This window comes from Solea solea, chromosome 20 (assembly GCF_958295425.1).
Source record: "Solea solea chromosome 20, fSolSol10.1, whole genome shotgun sequence".
Taxonomy (NCBI): domain Eukaryota; kingdom Metazoa; phylum Chordata; class Actinopteri; order Pleuronectiformes; family Soleidae; genus Solea; species Solea solea.
Window position 1 is genome coordinate 8,387,111 of NC_081153.1, and position 17,396 is coordinate 8,404,506.

Sequence of the window (17,396 nt, forward strand, 5' to 3'; positions counted from 1 at the left end):
CTTGTCTCGAGTAAAAGTGGGCGTGTCGAATGAAGCCGCGCTTCGAGGCCTGTATCGCTTCCGGAAAATGACGTAACCGATGACAAACGAGGCCTCTGTTTGGACAGATCACGTCATTGGTTCGTTCACCGTATCACTTCCCAATAAAACGCTTCAAACCTCGAGGCACGCTGTGGGTGTTGTAGGCGTTTATGGTGAGAAGAGTTGGAGAGAGTAAGTGAGAGTTAGAGAGAGTTGGAGACAGTTGGAGAGAGTTAGCGAGAGTTAGAGAGAGTTAGTGAGAGTTGGAGAGAGTTGGAGAGAGTTACTGAGAGTTGGAGAGAGTTACTGAGAGTTAGAGAGAGTTGGAGAGAGTTAGAGAGAGTTGGAGAGAGTTTGTCAGAATAAGAGTAGCAGTAGCAGGAGAGTAGGAGAAGTAGAAGGAGTAGTGTAGATCATTTCCCCCACTGTAGGGCTTTGATGTGAGATATATATTTTTCTTTCCTTTTACACTGGTTTGTGTTTGTTTGTGTGTATGTCAGTTATTATGTTTGTAAATGTCACTCCTGAATATATATGTGCACCTTCTGTCACTTTCTTCAGTCACATACACTCTACTTTGACTCATGTATGTAAAGACGTCACTGGGAAGCCACAGTTTGACAGCAGTGTTGTGTTACTCATTCTGCCAGACAACCGTAAAACCGACACGTCGTACAGGTTCTGATGATGATAGATAGATTTCCACAGACATATACAAAGGTTAATATAGAACACAAAATGGCTTTGATAATGCACTATAAAGGCAACAGTGCTCTGATTAACAAAAAGGGCTTTGATAATGCACTTTAATGGCAACCTTGCTTTGATACCATTTAAAAAGATAGATAGAATGTTTGCTTTGCCTGCATATAGTATTTATATGGCTTTATTAACTAACTTAACATAGCTTAACATATACATAAATATGAGTTGACACACTGGCACCTTCCTTAGCAGAGTCCCTTGCTGGTCTTTTCTCCAACTCCATTAATTGCACTGTTGGATGATTAGTTTTCATCTGCCGGTTGGTGGAGCCTGCTCCGGTTCTATTGTAATTCGGTTCCCTGATTGCCTGTTTGTGTTGCCCCCCCAGCGACGGAGTTGTAGGTAAAGTTCACTTACGCTTCTCGTGAGAACGTCGTTGAGCATCGTCTCGTAGACACCACGTAAGTTATGCTGTTTTTGTCTTCATAACAGTAAATACCTCAGTATGATACAGCGTAATGTTCCGCGAGACCTAGTGACTTTATTTCTTTACAAGTGTTGCTAATTTCTTGAAATAATTCGACAAATATTCCAACGTAATATAATGTCGGTGTGTGTGTGTGAGACGGGACAATACTGTGTTCGGACGACGGGTTTATATTCTATAGACTCTGGGGTAACTGTGGTATAAATGCTGGAACGAATTGTTGCAAATTTTTTGCAATAATTCGACAAATATTCCAACATAATATAATGTCGGTGTGTGTGTGTTAGAGACGTGACATGCAAATACTGTGTTCGGACGACGGATTTATATTCTATAGACTCTGGGGTAACTGTGGTATAAATGCTGGAACGAATTTCGAAGTATAAATATGTTAATTTGGTGTTTGAAATGCAACTATAATTTCCATGAGCCTTGTGTAACGGAGGTGGTGGTTGGGATGGGGGGGGGGGAGTAGGTCACTGTCCAGCCATTGTCATTTCGTAATGTCTGATATGCTGATATTTACATTAAAGTTCAATTCAATTCAACATTCTTTATTTATCCCCGCAGGGCAATTCAGTTTGCAGCCTCAGTCACATAAACGTACAACAAACTGACAACAAAACAACAACACTTCAGCAATACTCAGTGCCGCAGGTGGGCATGGGCAGTCGAAGCAAGTAAAAATTTAAGAAATAGATATTAGAGAATAAACATACACATTGACTCAAGTTAAAAAAAAACCTGGCCTGTGTTCTTTTAGCTGTCAGCCACATTTAAAAGCCTGATGGCCAAAGGAATGAATGAATTTGCAAATCTGTTTGTCTTGAGTGCATCAAACAGAATTCCTGACTGAGGATGTGGTCAGGATGACTAATGATCTTCCTGCTGAGACAGTTCTTCTCCTTCACAGATAGACCATAAAACCAACAAATAAAAGAAAACGTCAACAGACTTTCAATAAAGGAATGATAAAAGCTGCATAAAATGTTCTTAGAAACATTAAAAGAATTCAGCTTCCGCAGTAGATGGATACGTTGTTCGCCCCGTTTAACCATAGACTCTGTGTTTTTGTCAAACTTGAGTCTGGAGTCAAATATTGTACCTAAATACTTGTATGACTCCACAATTTCAAGATTTCCTCCATGTATAGAGCATTCAGCAGGATCAGAACGGTTCCTCCTAAAATCAATGATCAACTCCTTGGCTTTTGTCATGTTTAAGTCCAGGTAGTTATCATCGCACCACTTCACAAACGTGGGTAATGCACAGCCATGATCTGATTGGGCCCCCTGGAGGAGTGACAGTAGGGCTGCGTCATCAGAAAATTTCACCAGATGGCTGTCCACTTGGGACTGTAAAGTTGACAGTATTATCCTAATACCCCTAATGGGCTGATATCCTGACATTACCATTGACAATGGTGCAATTAGTCAGTGAAGTGTATTATAATGTACTGTTAAGCTGCTTCTTGTCTTTCAGAAAATGGCTTTTGCTCCCACTTTCCGCTTCGAGCCCTCCTCCAATGAGCTCACCCTTCGCCCTTCTGCAGCTGCGGTGGCCCTGGCCACAAAATACCGCCAGCAGACCACTGCCATTGTGAGGAGGACACAGAGGCCTGACGTCCTTGAGGCTGAGGCGAGGGCTAGAGCCTGTCAGAAGGGGGACGGCTCTGACCAAATGGTGCTGGCTGAGACCGAGCTCCAGTTTGGCCAGTACTGCGGCCAAACCTTTCGGTGGCTGCTGGGAAACGATGTGGGGTACGCCGTCTCCATATTGGCGGCCCGTCAGAAGCAGACAGAGGAAGGGCTGACCATGACAACGACCCTCATGGCAAACAAGGACGCTCTTGCCTCCTACGCAAGGCTTTTCCCATCCATGGTGACAGCCGTTGCCGGGCGTAGGTTGCGCGAGAGCTCCAAGCAGGTATGGCAAGTCATTCCTTCCTGCAGCTGTTAGACTGTACAACAAACACTGCTCGCAGTAGACCACACATAACCAGGCTTCCCCGTGCAATATACTGTCAATTTCACAAGTGCAATATACCTATACATATTTGTACTGCAAATATCAGGTCCATACTGTGTATATTCTGCTGTTTATAAATTACATTCTACATTCTATTTTTAACAAATTTTTTACAGTCAAAGTGTTAAAGGGGACATATTATGCAAAATCAACTTTTTTACCATTTCAATACTTATATTTGGGACTCTGGAGGCCCTAGCAGTCGCCAAAGTGTGGAAAAAGAATACTTAGTCCTTTTTTTGTGGTCCCCCTTAGTGTAAGTATAGGCGATAAAACACTCGATGTTGAATTCCCTGCGCTTATGACGGCAGCATGCGCATTTCACCGCGAATGTTACCGCCCCACCAGTAAGTTTACCTCGAGAGCTCCACCTTAGCTCCACCTTGTCCCTGCGAGAGTGCAGGCGAGGGAGGAAGAGCGGTATTATGTCAACGCAGAGGGACAAGTGAGCTGTTCGTGGCTGCACAGTGGAGCACAGTGTTTTACACAAACTTCCAGCCTCAGAGGATTTTATATATGAAGCTAATGTGCTGGATAAAGTCAGCAAACATGTGTCCGTGTGTTCGCACCACTTCGCATCAGACTGCGGCCAGCGGTCGCTGTATTTAGTCAGCGACCGTATTACACCGACGTACAAACACACACATTGTTAAGAAAAGGTCACATAGAGCTCATAACTGACCATTCTGACACGTCCTAATTAAAAATATTTGTTCAGTACGTCCTCCATGACCGGAGCACAGACTCTGTTTGCACAGTCTGATACAGTCACATACAGCAGCTGGCGATCAGCGGTGCTGCACTCTCTGTGCATCGGTGCTGCACTCTCTGTGAAAATCCGTTAAAAAGACATAGGGACAGCATTGACTGTGCTCCGGAGACCTCGCACTGGCGAGCGGCGATCTGCCTAAACTGCCGCTGTATGTGGCGATCAGCGGTGGCGAGGTCTCCGGAGCACAGTCACCGGTCTGATACAGTCGCATACAGCGGCAGTTTATTCAGCTTGCCGCACGCCGCTGGCGATCAGCGGTGGTGATCAGTGGTGCTGTTCCTAAGTGTTTTTAACTGATTTACAGTTCGGCACTGTTCGGCTCGATCCTTATGTAGGACGTCTCTTCCTGTGACGGCACTCTCGCTGTTTTCTGCGCACGCTGCCATGTTGATATTGTCAGAGAACTAGTGGAGGGAGGGGGAGACGAATAGAGCTGTAAATCGCTGTAAAGAGGACAAATCAGAAACACCCTGGAAGAAGTGGGTGTGTGTTTGCCTGTGTCTCATTTGCATATAAAGGGACCATGCACGAAAACCGAGCATTCTGAAAGGGGCGGGTTTAGCAGGGTTATTGAACTGCTATGATGCTTCATCCTTATGGTATTTTGACCAAGGCATGTCACTGACATGTTCATTAGGACACCAGGGAACTATTTTAATGGGGGAAATAGGGTATAATATGTCCACTTTAACATCTTCGTATGTTGTAATTTTCTTTTTTGGTCATGCATGTTTATTACTTATTATCTTTATCTTTACAAATAAAGGACTATCTTATCTCATCTTATCTCTTCAGAGTACAAGTGAGGTGGGTGACACGCTGTTGGGGTTTGGTGAGCACGCGCACCGTTCGTACAAGTCCTTGTACAACGCGAGGGACCGGCAGAGTCGAACGTAAGTAGTGTGTGTGTGTGTGTTGATTTTGTGTGTGTGTGTATGTACTGCATGTGTGTTTGTGTGTTGATTTTATGTGTTTTTCTTTGCTCTGTTACAGCTATGTCGATTGGTTACGCAAGCAAAAGAAGATAGGAGCTGGGTCCAGGATGGATGCCTTCCAGAAGTATGTGCTGGCCCGGGACAAACAATCAGAGCCAGCACACGGACTCCCACAGCCAGGTAACTGCACCGCACTGTCTACAAAACAGCCTGTGGGGTGCTTTCAACAGTACACCAGTGCTTCATCAGTGCATGTTGTCCTTTGCCACCAGGCACCTCCTCCTCCGACCCATCTGACGCTGAGTTGCTTGCCGCTGCCGCCGAGGTCGACTCTCCCAGTAAGTGTACATTTTGATGTAAATTCACTTGTAATGCACTTGTAATGCATCGCCCTAACACTGACATGTGTTGTCAGGCACGTCCAGGGACACCCCAACAGCTGGGGTCCCCTCTTCCTCTCTCTCCTCCTCCGAGCAGCCACTGGAAGGGCCAGGGCCAGGACTGATGGCTCCTCAGAAACCTGCCTCCGGCAAAGAGGTATGTATGGTGTGTGTGTGTGTGTATGTGTTAATGTGTGCCTGTCTGCTGCACACTCATAAACTGTGTGTTTCAGCTGCTTCCCGTCAGCTGGAGGCAGACGCTGCCAGAAGAGCAGCAGGAGTGGGTGGGCCGGGCGCTGTTCCAGAGGGAACCCAGCAGCGGGAAGGGGGTCCTCACCACACCGCTCAAACTGTGGTGGCACCCACCTGGCGCCCAGCCCCTCTACACACAGCCCCCCGCCAATGCTCATGCCTTTTTCCAGCGCCCCTTCTTTCTGTGGATGCCCTATCGGATGTGGGCATATCGTCTGAAGTGCCCTGCCGATGGGCGGAAACTGATGGGCGCTGGATTATATAAGACCGTCCGGAGGGTCTTGGACAGGAGTGGGTGGTACTTTATGGCCACAGAGTGCCTTGAGTGCCCTGCCTGTCATAAGAAGATTGTGAGCTGGTCACGGGACATCTTAGACCAGCTGGATGTCTCGCACCGCGAGCAATTCCCAGCTGTTCTCACATACAAGTATGTCACTTTAAGGCATTCAACATTTCCTCGACAATGCATTATTATTATTTTTGTTGTTGGAGTAGTAGTTGACTATATTTGTCTGCGTTGTCTGTACACTCTCTGTTTCCACCCCAGGTTGTCCTGCGACAAGGCGGTGATAGGGCTGTTGAAGGAGCGCACCCTGGGCAACGGTGTGGCTCGCCTCCGTGCCTACCTGGTGGAGCAGCACTCCAGGGAGTGGATGGTGCGGTCGGTCCAGTACCTCTCCGTGCTTCGCAAGCTGAGGGCACCTGGAGCAGCACCAGAGGAGGTGTCGATCCCAGACCTCGTGAAGGTGCCCGGACTCGCCTGGTTCGGCTGGGTGTACGTCCTGGATGCCATGACCAGGCTGGATGACACCAAGGCCAGGGTGACGTCCATTTTTGGTGACATTCTTAAGATGGACTCCACCAAGAAGGTGAGATTTCTCACTCTCCACTGTGCCGTCACCCTGTATGACGTCGGTGTGTCTTAATGTGTGTTTCTGTGTCTTGCAGATCACTAAAAAGCTTGCAGGCGCTGCCGCCGACTCGGCCGCCTGGATGACCAACGTTGGCAACGAGTATGGGCAGGTACTAGTGTCCGTCCTCACGGCAGCCGAGGGGGACGGACTGGCCAACATGGCGGCCGGCCTGATGCAGCGGTACCGCAAAGCCGGAAAGGCCCCTCCCAAGGTCATGTACGTGGACCAGGACTGCTGTGCCACCGTGGGTACGCCATCAGTACACCACATGTTCCACGAGTGGCACGAGCTGGTGGTCAGGCTCGACGTGGGGCACCTCATGCGTCGCTTCGCGAGGGGTGTCACCACAGACAGCCACCAGCTCTACGGCCTCTTCATGTCGAGGCTGTCCTTTGCCATTTTCGAGTGGGACGCTGAAGACGTCGCCCGCCTGAGAGAGGCCAAGCAGTGCGTGGAGGAGAGGGACGCCCACATCAAGCTGTCCGCCATGGAGCTCGCTCGGCATTGTCGACGCCGTACAAGGGGTGCGGCGGAGACAGAGCGGCTCCTCCGGGAGGTGCTGGACGCCTTCTGGGACATGACGGACACCATGGGCGTCCCGTTGATCGACCACGCCCGCATGGAGGAGATCTGGAACCCACAGCGCCGTCACCTCGACTGCATCCAGGACCCGGAGGGGGTGGAGCTGTACACCAAGACAGGTGAGCTCACCAAGGGCGGTGTTAGGCTCCCCATCTATCGGTGCGCACGTGGCTCCACTTCCCTCGAGTCCTTCCACCTGCACCAGTGCCGCTTCATTCCAGGTATTTTTTTTTAAACACATTTACATCTTGTTTTGTTTTTTTTCGTTTTTTTTATATTGCTCACTAACACTTTGCTCTGTGCTAGGTTCTTCTGCGAGTGACATACACTTCCAGGTGCACCTGCTGGAGGGCCTGGTGCGGTGGAATGAAGACCGTGGACGAGCGGCAGTCCAGGGAGGTCAACGATCGGCGCTGCGGTGCTACAGTGCCCAGCTGCAGCACGCGTTCAACCAGCTGGCGCAGGAGGTTAAGGGGCTCAAGCCGGTTGACGACTACACCCAGCCCAGGGCGTACACAGGTACAGAGAGATCAGCGACAGAGCGTTTGTTGCTGTTGTCTTATAGCATCTGCTCATGTGTGTTTGTGTGTGTCTCTCGCTCGCTCTCTCTGCAGGGGAACTCTTGGGGGTGGAGTATTTGTACTCCCAGTCGGGCGCTGTGCTGCAGCAGTGTCCCAACGCTCCTGAAGGGACCGACGAGGACTACGATGACGACGGCATGCTGACCGATGAGGAGCCAGAAGAGATCCGTCTCCTGGTCCATCACGACACTCTCCTCCAGGAGCCCCACAGTGTGCCTGTGCCTGAGGCCTCATCATTCCAGTTGGGACCTCCCCCACCCCCCCTACCCCCCGAGGACGACAGGATGGAGGTGCAGCAGGATGAGGAGGATGAAGTGAGTGGACAGTTGCCTGTTAACATTTCATATTCATGATGAGGAAAATCAGTCAAAAAATAATGACAATCAAGTTAATAATAATCTATATTCTTATTAATATACTCTGTTTTGTATATCTTAATGTTAACTGCTTTCGTATTGATGCAACATCAAGTGTGCTGCAGAGTTGCTGCAGAGAGGAGCTACTGAAACTGAAACTGAAACAGTTCACGTACAGGCCAGTTTGGTGTGTGAAAAGTTCATGTTGGTGTGTAGAGAGCTTACTGTTTGCCGCGTGAACTGTAGGGTATGATTCCTGCATTATCTTGGATATCACCCAATTTGGCAGTCACTCACGGACAAGCAGACTCGTACTTGGGTTAGAGCCCAAGTTTTCCATAAAAATTTTTGAACTGCAGTAAAAGTAAAAGTAATCAGAGCGAGAGGGGAGAAATGCATCCATCACAGTTGTAAAAAAAGAAAACAGAAGTTAAAACACCTTTAAATAGCTTGGCATGAACTAATGGGGGAAAAACATGTTGTAAGAAGGAGGGGAAGTGAGGGATGTGACCAACTTTCACTGTATAGATAAGTGATGCTCTGCGACTGTAAGGTCAGTGTCACAGCGTCTTGCTGCACCTTGGTGTTTAATTGTGGATCGAGAATTAAATGTGTTTTGATCTGAAGGACAACGGCTTCAACTCTTTATTTTTGCTGTAACAATAGCTGATGTACCAAGATAAAAACTTAGTTGATTTTCTCAAGAAACCCCACCACGACATTTGCCATGGTGCTTGCAGCATCTGTGCTGCAGCGGAGCCCCTGCCTGCCCCACGGACTCTGCTGCAGGACCCCCAACAGCCAGACCAGCCCCTTGAGCACCACCTGCCCGCGGATGCCTCGGGCCTGGCTGTCACTATCAGAGGGCCGCTGGCCCCGGAACTGTTTGACCTCATCGTCGACCACCAGAGTGCCACCACCTCCTCAGTGTCAGCCCCACCAGCAGACACCCCCACCTCCTCAGCTTCCGCCCCACCAGCGGACACCAACACCCCCTCCTCAGCTTCTACAACAGCCACTGCTCCAACCGTCACTCCAGCCACCATCGCTGGAGCCATTCCCCGCTCTACTGCCTGGAGGCGCCTGGTCCACGCTGAGCTGGAGCGTCGTGCCCAGGATTTACAGAACTTTGCAAAGCCCTACAGGAAGGTTCCCAAGTTTATGTGCAGGCGCTGTGGCCAGCCAAAGACAAAGAAGTATGGCCACAGCCGCTACAAACGGGGGACCTTCTGTGCCCAGGCTGACGGGGGGACTGTGGAGCAGTGGCTGTTGACAATGAAAGACAGAGAGCGTGAGGAGGCTGCTGCTGCCACCGCCGCTGCCACCGCCGCTGCCACCGCCACCAACACCATCTTCCCAGCACCCTAACTCAATAATAAAGAGTGTAAATATATTAATTTGTAAATAAAAATATGTAAATAGTATGTAAATATGGCATCATTTATATCTCACGCCTTTACGTCACTACTTTACTCCTGCTAATGTGGATGAATGACTACAGTAAGTCAGTTGAAACATAACTTTGTACTACTAGCTGTAGTTTAACCCCATTCACACAACAAACAGGGCCTGTTTTGTCTCTCATGGTAGCCGTCAAGGCAGGCGGCTCTTTTGCCTATCATGATGGCCCATCAGGCTAAGACAATAGGTCAGGGCAGCCACCCACACGTCAGGCTGTCTTCCAGAGGTGTGAAAGTGTAGGTGTGTCCAACTAGGTGTGTATCCACTCCTTTCACACTAAAAGTTGAAAAAGAGGTGCAAAATGTCTTTAAACCACACTGAGTCAGGATGAAAGCGACAAGGAAGACCAAGAACCTCGAACCAGAGAGAGAGGACCGTCCCGAGCCAGAGGGTGTGTATTTAGTGTGTGTATTTAATCTGTGTGTACCAAGTGCATGCATCTGTTTAATTTTACATAGACTAAAAGAGTTCTATATTGTGGCACCCAGGGTCACGCTCTACAGATGGAGGAGAAGGATGCAGCAGGACAAGAGGGTGCTGGAGGAAGCGAAAGGGAAGCCCAAAAGTGTTTTATAGCGCTGCCATGCTCAGTGGAGCTGATCCCATCAGCAGAACAATATGGATGAGGAATCAGATTTTTCTTTATTGCCATTAGACGAACGAAATGTTGTATGGCTTCCTCCCCAACAATTTAATTCAATTGAATTCAATTTTATTTGTACAGCGCCAAATCATAACATACATTATCTCAAGGCACTGTACATAGACAACATCAAGGAGAGCAGATCTAATGTAGTACGCAGTGAGGCTGCTGTACTATCAACAAGGTTATCTATGAGGGCGGGAGTAAAATCACAAAAGGTACCTTCAGATGTACTGACATATGGCACCGAGTTAAATAAAGGTTGCACTGTCTCGAATGTATTAATATTATCAGACAGGCACCTGCTGTAGCTGTATTTCTTATTTATGTTATTGTAGTTAATTATTGTACAATTAAATGTGAGTAAATAATGATCAGTAAGGAGAGGGTTTTGAGGAACTATGTTTAAGTTATCAATATCAATACCGTAAGTTAAAACAAGGTCGAGGGTGTGATTAAGGCAAAGAGTTGATTTATTTACGTGTTGAATAAAACCATTTGATTCCAACAGCGAGTTAAATGCGCAGCTAAGACTATGACGGTCAACATCTACATGGAAGTTGAAATCCCCTACAATTATGATTTTATCTGTCTTAAGCACGGACTCAGATAAGAACTCAGAGAACTCTGATAGGAACTCTGAATAAGGTGCAGGTGGACGATAAACTGTGACTATCTTTTCTGTCATTTCCAACTAGGATGAGATAGATTAAGAATAAGGCGTTCAAACGATGAATATACTGGTTTGGGTTTGGGATTGATTAATAATCTAGTATTAAAAATGACTGCTACACCTCCTTCTCGGCCTGAGCTTCTAGGAATATGGGTATCAGCATGAGTGGGTGGAGTTGACTCATTTAGACTAACGTCATCTTCTTCATGTAACCAAGTGTCAGTTACACAGAATAAATCAATACAATTGTCAGAAATTAGATCATTTATTAAAACAGATTTTGAGGAGAGAGACCTTATATTTAATAGTCCACATTTAAAAGTGGTATTATTTGACTCTATATTATTGTTGGTATTAATCTTTATTAAGTTAGAATGTCTAACTCGTCTTCTGTTTGTTATTGATTTATTTACTTTATTTACTTTAGTTTTTACTTTAGTAGGTTGAGGGGCAGACACAGTCTCTATGGGGTTTTTAATTGGTGACTGCTCGAAAAGAAGCACAGAGAAGCATGAAAGACTTTCTGATCTGATTCTGAAATGGTGTCAGTATTATTGTATTAACATTTAATAACAAGAAATGAAGGTCTCTCAGTATCATCATTAAAGTTTTATTGTTTTCTCATAATTTTTGCAGCACTCTGATTCACTTTAACTGCTAAATGTAATGCCCTTGAAGTATACACACACACACACATTGTAGCATGATTTAGTGGTCTGCTTGCCTTAAATGGCTTGAAAAATTACATATTTTTCCATATTACACCAGATATATTCAGAAGAAATAGACTGATGATCTTCCCAACGTAGATAGGAAAACTGCAAGTGCTGCTGCGTTTGGTAAGCATCCGGGCGGCGTCCCGCAGCGCATCCGGTTTGTGAAGAGCGCCCACCATTTTCTTCGGAAAATCTGCAGGCATAGATGGTTTCAGTGTTATTGTATTAACATGTAATAGCATGTAATAATAAGGTCTATGTGCTTATGTGCTGTTGATATTGATGAAATTTACTATATTTTGTTTTATTTACTAATGTACATGTCTTTTATTGGCATCTCCACACCTTTGCCCAGGAACTACAGTTGAAAACTAGCTTTGCAGCTAAAACTGGCACTTTTACAGAAATGTTCATAAATGTGCGTTGTCCCAGATTCAATTAAATAAATAAATAATAATAAAAAAAACTATTATGAACGAAATCCAGGACATTGCATTTGGGATTCGAACCTGCGACATCGGAGCTCACTAAAGCGGTTCAGTGGGGGAAGTGGGACTCGAACTCGCGCCATTGGCGTGGTCCGCTTGCTTCCGATGTCTTAAACAGTGAGTGAGTTTTCCATATTTCGCCGGATATATTCGGAAGCAACAGTCGGAGAGACCGACGGCTCGGGATCGCGGACAGGGAGACCGCGAGCGCTGCGCCCAGCAAGCACCCGGCCGGCCGAAAACGCGGCCCTGAAGAACAGGGAGCTTTTTATTATCGAATTCTTCTTGTGGGGGATACCTCATGTTTTATTTTCTTATTTGTCTTGTTCTGTTGTCTTATTTGTACATCCTGCCCTAACAACAAACTCGCAATGTTTCATTGGACGCTTCTTTATAATTCGGTTCTGTGATTGGCTGTACCACGTAGATTTATTACGGTATAGTTTGTCGTAGAACATCGTCTGGTAAACAGCACGTAAGTTATGCCTTTTTTGTCTTCATAACAGCAAATACAACAGCATATACAACTGAAACAGCTTAATGTTCTGCAAGGTTAGAACTAAGAGGGGACACATTTCTGTGTAGTCTGTATAGTGTAAAAAAATATAATATATAGTATTTTTTATATTTTTTCCATTTATATTAAAATTGGTAAAAAAACACTCCAAACACAAGGTAGATGATGCGTTCTTTATATGATGTTGCCATGGTAATGATGCAAAGTCGGATTTTGGCGACAAAAAACAAACTGCTACAACTTTGCGTATCCTGGTCCGACCAGAACCAAACTTGCTAGGATTGATGATAGTCCGGCCCTGAAGACGTCTATATGAAAATATTCACTTCCAAAAACAGCGCCCCCCGGTGACGGCAGATGTGGCGTCTGATATTTGAAAAGACTTGTAGAGCTTTTGTGCGATCACCTTCAAACTTGGTGAGGTCACTATGAACAAGTTGAGGAGCAAACGTTTTTTAAAATGTCGCATGGCATACGAGATAGGGCGCGCCAAAGTTGGCGATAATTCATATTTTTCACAAAAGAAAGCGAAGTTCTTTTAACTTCACGATGGAAGGTCTAATCTCAACCAAACTTGCTATGATTGATGATGGGTTGTTGCTGAAAACGGTACATTTTTATAACAGCGCCTCCTGGTGGTGGCAGAAAATACAAAAAAAAAAACTGTTACAACTTTGCAAATCCTGGTCCAATCTGGAAAGCGAAGTTCTTATAACTTCGCGATGGAAGGTCTAATCTCAACCAAACGTTGTCTGATCTGCACAAAACTTTATATGTGAGTTAAGGGACCTTTCCTGAATACGTTTCCGGAGACGCTGTTGACCAGGAAGTGGGCCATTTTAAACAGGAAGTGCCCTATAACTTTGCCATACGTTGCCCGATCCCCCCGAAATTTGGAACGACATGTGCGGGGACGCCGCTGAAAATAAATAGTACCGTGCATGGTGAATGTACGGGTTCGAGCACAAGGCGATGTGGCACACGGCGACTCGCTTGCTTCAGCTCAGTATGGTAGTATTCTTTTTAAAAACAATAATAATTTTTCCTCGATGCAAAATGAGGAACGCTTCACGAATTTGCGTGTCATCCTTGCGCAGGGGCCATGCTAATCTTCTCTGTATCGTTCCAATTTTAGTATATGTGTTACCGAAGTAACACGTTTACAAGTGACTCTCTGTGGGGTATATATAGGCCTTAATGTTTACTATGTAGTTCAGTCATGGGGGACGCATGATGGTCGTTATAACCGTTAAGTTTTTTTTATGAAGCTCTAAAACAGTGGCCTAGTGTTTATAAGCATTTCAATACAAATTATGTCTGTATAAGACTTATTTTTACCGTTTTTCCTTGTATATTTTCCAGTTTTGTTATTTTGCAAGCTCCCGGGGCTGATGGGTAATATGCAAATTAGAGTCTGGTAAACTGCATACTGGAGAAAAAAGAACCAACAAACTCAAATTTTCCACGTCTATTGAGCTTTAGCAAACATCACCGCCGTTCCCTTCCTTCTGAAATATCTGCTCATGGGTTTGAGCACAGCCTTTTTTGTCCTCTTGTGTGTTCGATTATATGAATGTGCAGTACCTCGAAATGTCCACAGAGCGTCAGTGTCGGACCACGTTGGCCATGCTTGTGAGTCGGCGGAGTTTGGCATAATGTGGTTTGTTGTGTCTGGACTGGAGCGGCGAGTCGTACTTCTTTCAATGGATTGCAAGATGTCTAATTACAAATCGACATATATTAACAAATTGAATCCAAAATTAGATATATGTATACAGGATACATGGCTGGATGGATCAGATGGATTTCATCACAAAGGTATATATGTATGTATAGATATATATATGTATATATATATATATATATATATATATATATATATATATATATATGTATATATATATATACAGTTCAAGAGGAAATAGTGGTGATGTGAAGACGATTACCAACAGTGAAGGAGGAGGTAATAGTTATTAACGTATGGACCAATGAAGGTAGAATGTATGAAAATAATCAGTTCCTAAAACCCATGTAAACAATTTGTGAAAAGGGGAGTTGGAGTCAATTCTTAAAGATTTACAGTTAAATGTAAACGTTAGTGCTCTTTGTTCAGAAAACCCTCATGTCACATCTACATTTCATAATCATCACTTTAAAGGTTACACAGTTGTTTTTGGTGCCTATTTGTTTCCCAGATATATTAGTGTGTGTGTGTGTGTGAATGGGTGAATAAGAGGCATTAACTTAAAGCACTTTGTAGAAAGGCGCTTTATGAAGTTCAGTCCATTTCCTTTTATTAATTTACGGGGCAGATCTGCCGCTGACGTAACGCAGCAACGGACCAACCTGCTCAATGAGGCGTCTACGTATATATGTCTAGGGTTAAGCCAATGTTCTGAAGCAATGTTAATGTTTGGAACCGTTATTAATAAAGATTGAGAAGACTGGACAGTTGTACTTTTTTTCTTTTATTGAGTACTTACTTGATGCGGCCCAGCCTCACCCAGACTCTAACTCATGCGGGCCCCAGGCAAATTGAGTTTGAGACCCCTGTCACAGAGAATAATAACAAATAAGTCACAAATACAAAATATCTTTGTATCAAAATGTCACAAATAAAGACTTAAATATAGATACATTTAAAGAAAACAACATTCATCAACGAGCAGGCACGCCGCGATCACGTGACCACGCACATTAACACGCCTGTTAACATCAATTAGTAATAAAACGGACGTATAAACTCATTTACCTCATTGGCCGTGCGCCACAAAGCCCCGCCCCCATTGGTTCCGCTACACAATATAAACAAATACACTTCTGAACAGCCTTCTAAACCTTCTTTGTGGTCTTCCTTATTTATGTACACAAAATAAACCCTTTTTATAAACGTACATTTTTCTTATATTTAAATTAGGTTACTAAATGAAAATCCTATTAATTACATGAAAGCCTGATGAACTGTATGGCTGACTATGATGCCAGCTACACTCCCACCAAATCACTGGTGATTTCTTTAATTAACTTGAATGTAGGATTGAAATATGAATATTTGCCACTGGGTGCAACGAAAGATGTATTACTGTGTTATGGCAGCATTAATCAGCGTCCAGCAAAGTAACTGTCTTGTGAACAGGTCTCTCTAGGTCGACTGGTTTGGTGAGTCTCTTGCCTTGGTCATCCAGTGCTGAATCGCTCATCAGCAACTGAAGCTTTCTCACACATCCTTCTCCAAACTTCAGTGACCTTGGCCAGTTTCCATGTGCTTGTTGATGATAGTGCTTTATCATTAACTCTGATATATGGCTGGTATTTGGCAAGATCGCTGGATGCTTGATGTGTGGGTGTAAAGCAGCATGCTCTAGCTGACCTCCCACCCTGAGGCCCCTTGCTTGTCCAAGAAAGGATTCAATGTGTGCAGCCTGTTGGCCTTATCTTTGGTTGTTATGTCCTTCTTGCATTGCAGACTTTGGATTTCCTCAGAGAAAGTTGCTCTTTGTACAATGCGTATGATGGCAAGTTCTGCATCAACTTCTAGATTGGCCGAAATGAACTCTCTCGTATATGTTACTGGGAGGGAGATTTTCTTCGACAAGTAAAAACCGCTGAACTGCAGCCCAGTTAACTTCTGACTTGAAATGACCATACCTTTGGATGACAACATGGAAAGCTTTAATTGCACAGTCTCCTTCTGTGTGTCCAGAGTTTCTACCTTTTCATGCAAGATAAACATCACTTTGGTTATCCAGAAGTGCATAAACAAATTGACTCGTTCTTTTGTTGTCGTGCCAATAAACTTTCTACATGTGTAAATGCTATGATTTGGCTTCTCACAACAACATTTTTCTTCAGAGCTGCTTGCTAACACATTCACACCAACACTACGAGTCTTATGTGTCTTCATTTTTTCAGAGTCACTAGAGTCACAACTGTGTCTAAACGCTCAATTTCCTGCGCTTTTCTTCCAATGCATGTTTTTTAGCTGACTTTCAAGCTCTTGTTGTTCACGATCCATCCAAGACCCTTAAAGTAGCTTGGGCTGCGGCTTCTTGTTTCTTTACAGAGGACTGGCTTGAATGTCTTGAAGTTATGCTTGAGTGGTTTGTAAACCTTGAACTTTTTTTACTCAATGAAAAAAAAAAATTTACATGAAAGCCTGATGAACTGTATGGCTGACTATGATGGCAGCTACAAGTAAATATATATATATTTATATTCCCCTCTGTGTCTTGTCTCGCTGCCAGTTCGTTGGTGTTCACAGCTCACGTTCCAGCATTCTTTTCCACAGCCACAGCCATAGTCATAGTCTTTACGTGTATTGAAACTTGCCTGCCTTTTTTGACCATGCCTTTTTGCCTCACGTATTTGTACCTCTGCTGGATCTGATTGTCCTCCTGTGTACCGAACCTCTGCCTGGTAATAAACTCTGTTTACCGACTGAATCGTGTCCAGAATCCTGCCTTTGAGTCCTTTGTTCTGCCTGTCCTTGACAATGTGATTGCAACAGATTTTTTTCATGTAAATTTTATAGGACACAGACGGCAACAACAATAACAGTCTCTACCTTATTGTTAGCCTGTGGTTGTTTCGGTAGCAGGCTAACAGCTTCTCCCTTGTTGTCTGGTCTAGTCTGGTCAGGAAGTATAAAAAAGTCAAACTTTGGTGGGAAAAGTCCTCTGTTTAGTAGAGGTGGGTGATATGATCTTGAAATGATGTCACGATATTCCATCATGATGTATCGCAATACTGGTATTTGATACAGTATTTCACAGAATTTCAAAATAAAAGTCTTCATTTTGAAAAATGAAATACAGAAATACTTCATTATAACTTATATTAAGTGGTGGTCCACATTACATTGATTTGTTTGAGACATTTGCCCCAT

General features: G+C 44.7%; 1 protein-coding gene, 1 long non-coding RNA gene and 1 other non-coding gene across 8 annotated transcripts; 1 reads left to right on the forward strand and 2 right to left on the reverse strand.

Annotated features, from left to right (window-relative positions):
- Positions 1–153: 153 nt before the first annotated feature.
- On the forward strand, positions 154–11,524 carry LOC131447289 (uncharacterized). Of its 4 annotated transcripts, none has more exons than XM_058618968.1 (13): positions 154–213; positions 1,115–1,187; positions 2,696–3,139; positions 4,809–4,906; positions 5,007–5,128; positions 5,221–5,286; positions 5,364–5,485; positions 5,562–6,007; positions 6,128–6,449; positions 6,529–7,297; positions 7,383–7,595; positions 7,691–7,971; positions 8,719–9,396. In XM_058618968.1, exons 3-13 carry the CDS (start codon positions 2,699–2,701, stop codon positions 9,379–9,381), a joined length of 3,543 nt encoding a protein of 1,180 aa, XP_058474951.1. In that variant the 5' UTR covers positions 154–213; positions 1,115–1,187; positions 2,696–2,698; the 3' UTR covers positions 9,382–9,396. The 4 variants fall into 4 exon arrangements, with proteins under 4 accessions (XP_058474951.1, XP_058474950.1, XP_058474952.1 ...); XM_058618967.1 differs by lacking the exon at positions 154–213 and adding an exon at positions 317–461; XM_058618969.1 differs by lacking the exons at positions 154–213; positions 8,719–9,396 and adding an exon at positions 9,963–11,524 and having other exon boundaries at positions 821–1,187.
- A 50-nt stretch (positions 11,525–11,574) lies between these two features.
- Positions 11,575–17,257, reverse strand: LOC131447292 (uncharacterized). Of its 3 annotated transcripts, XR_009234016.1 has the most exons (4): positions 17,076–17,257; positions 14,995–15,061; positions 14,096–14,230; positions 11,575–11,699 (listed from the first exon to the last, which is right to left on the reverse strand). It is a non-coding gene; the product is annotated as an uncharacterized LOC131447292 (long non-coding RNA). The 3 variants fall into 3 exon arrangements; XR_009234017.1 differs by lacking the exon at positions 14,096–14,230 and having other exon boundaries at positions 17,076–17,248; XR_009234018.1 differs by lacking the exons at positions 14,096–14,230; positions 17,076–17,257 and adding an exon at positions 16,883–17,069.
- On the reverse strand, positions 13,564–13,669 carry LOC131448003 (U6 spliceosomal RNA). The gene has a single exon (XR_009234133.1). It is a non-coding gene; the product is annotated as a U6 spliceosomal RNA (small nuclear RNA).
- Positions 17,258–17,396: the final 139 nt, after the last annotated feature.

What these genes read in the sequence shown, in the direction of transcription:
- LOC131447289 (XM_058618968.1), top strand. Translation starts at nt 2,699, where the DNA reads ATGGCTTTTGCTCCCACTTTCCGCTTCGAGCCCTCCTCCAATGAGCTC. An exon ending in AACCTGCCTCCGGCAAAGAG is followed by an intron (nt 5,486 to 5,561) that starts GTATGTATGGTG and finishes TGTGTGTTTCAG; the next exon opens with CTGCTTCCCGTCAGCTGGAG. An exon ending in CCAGTGCCGCTTCATTCCAG is followed by an intron (nt 7,298 to 7,382) that starts GTATTTTTTTTT and finishes GCTCTGTGCTAG; the next exon opens with GTTCTTCTGCGAGTGACATA.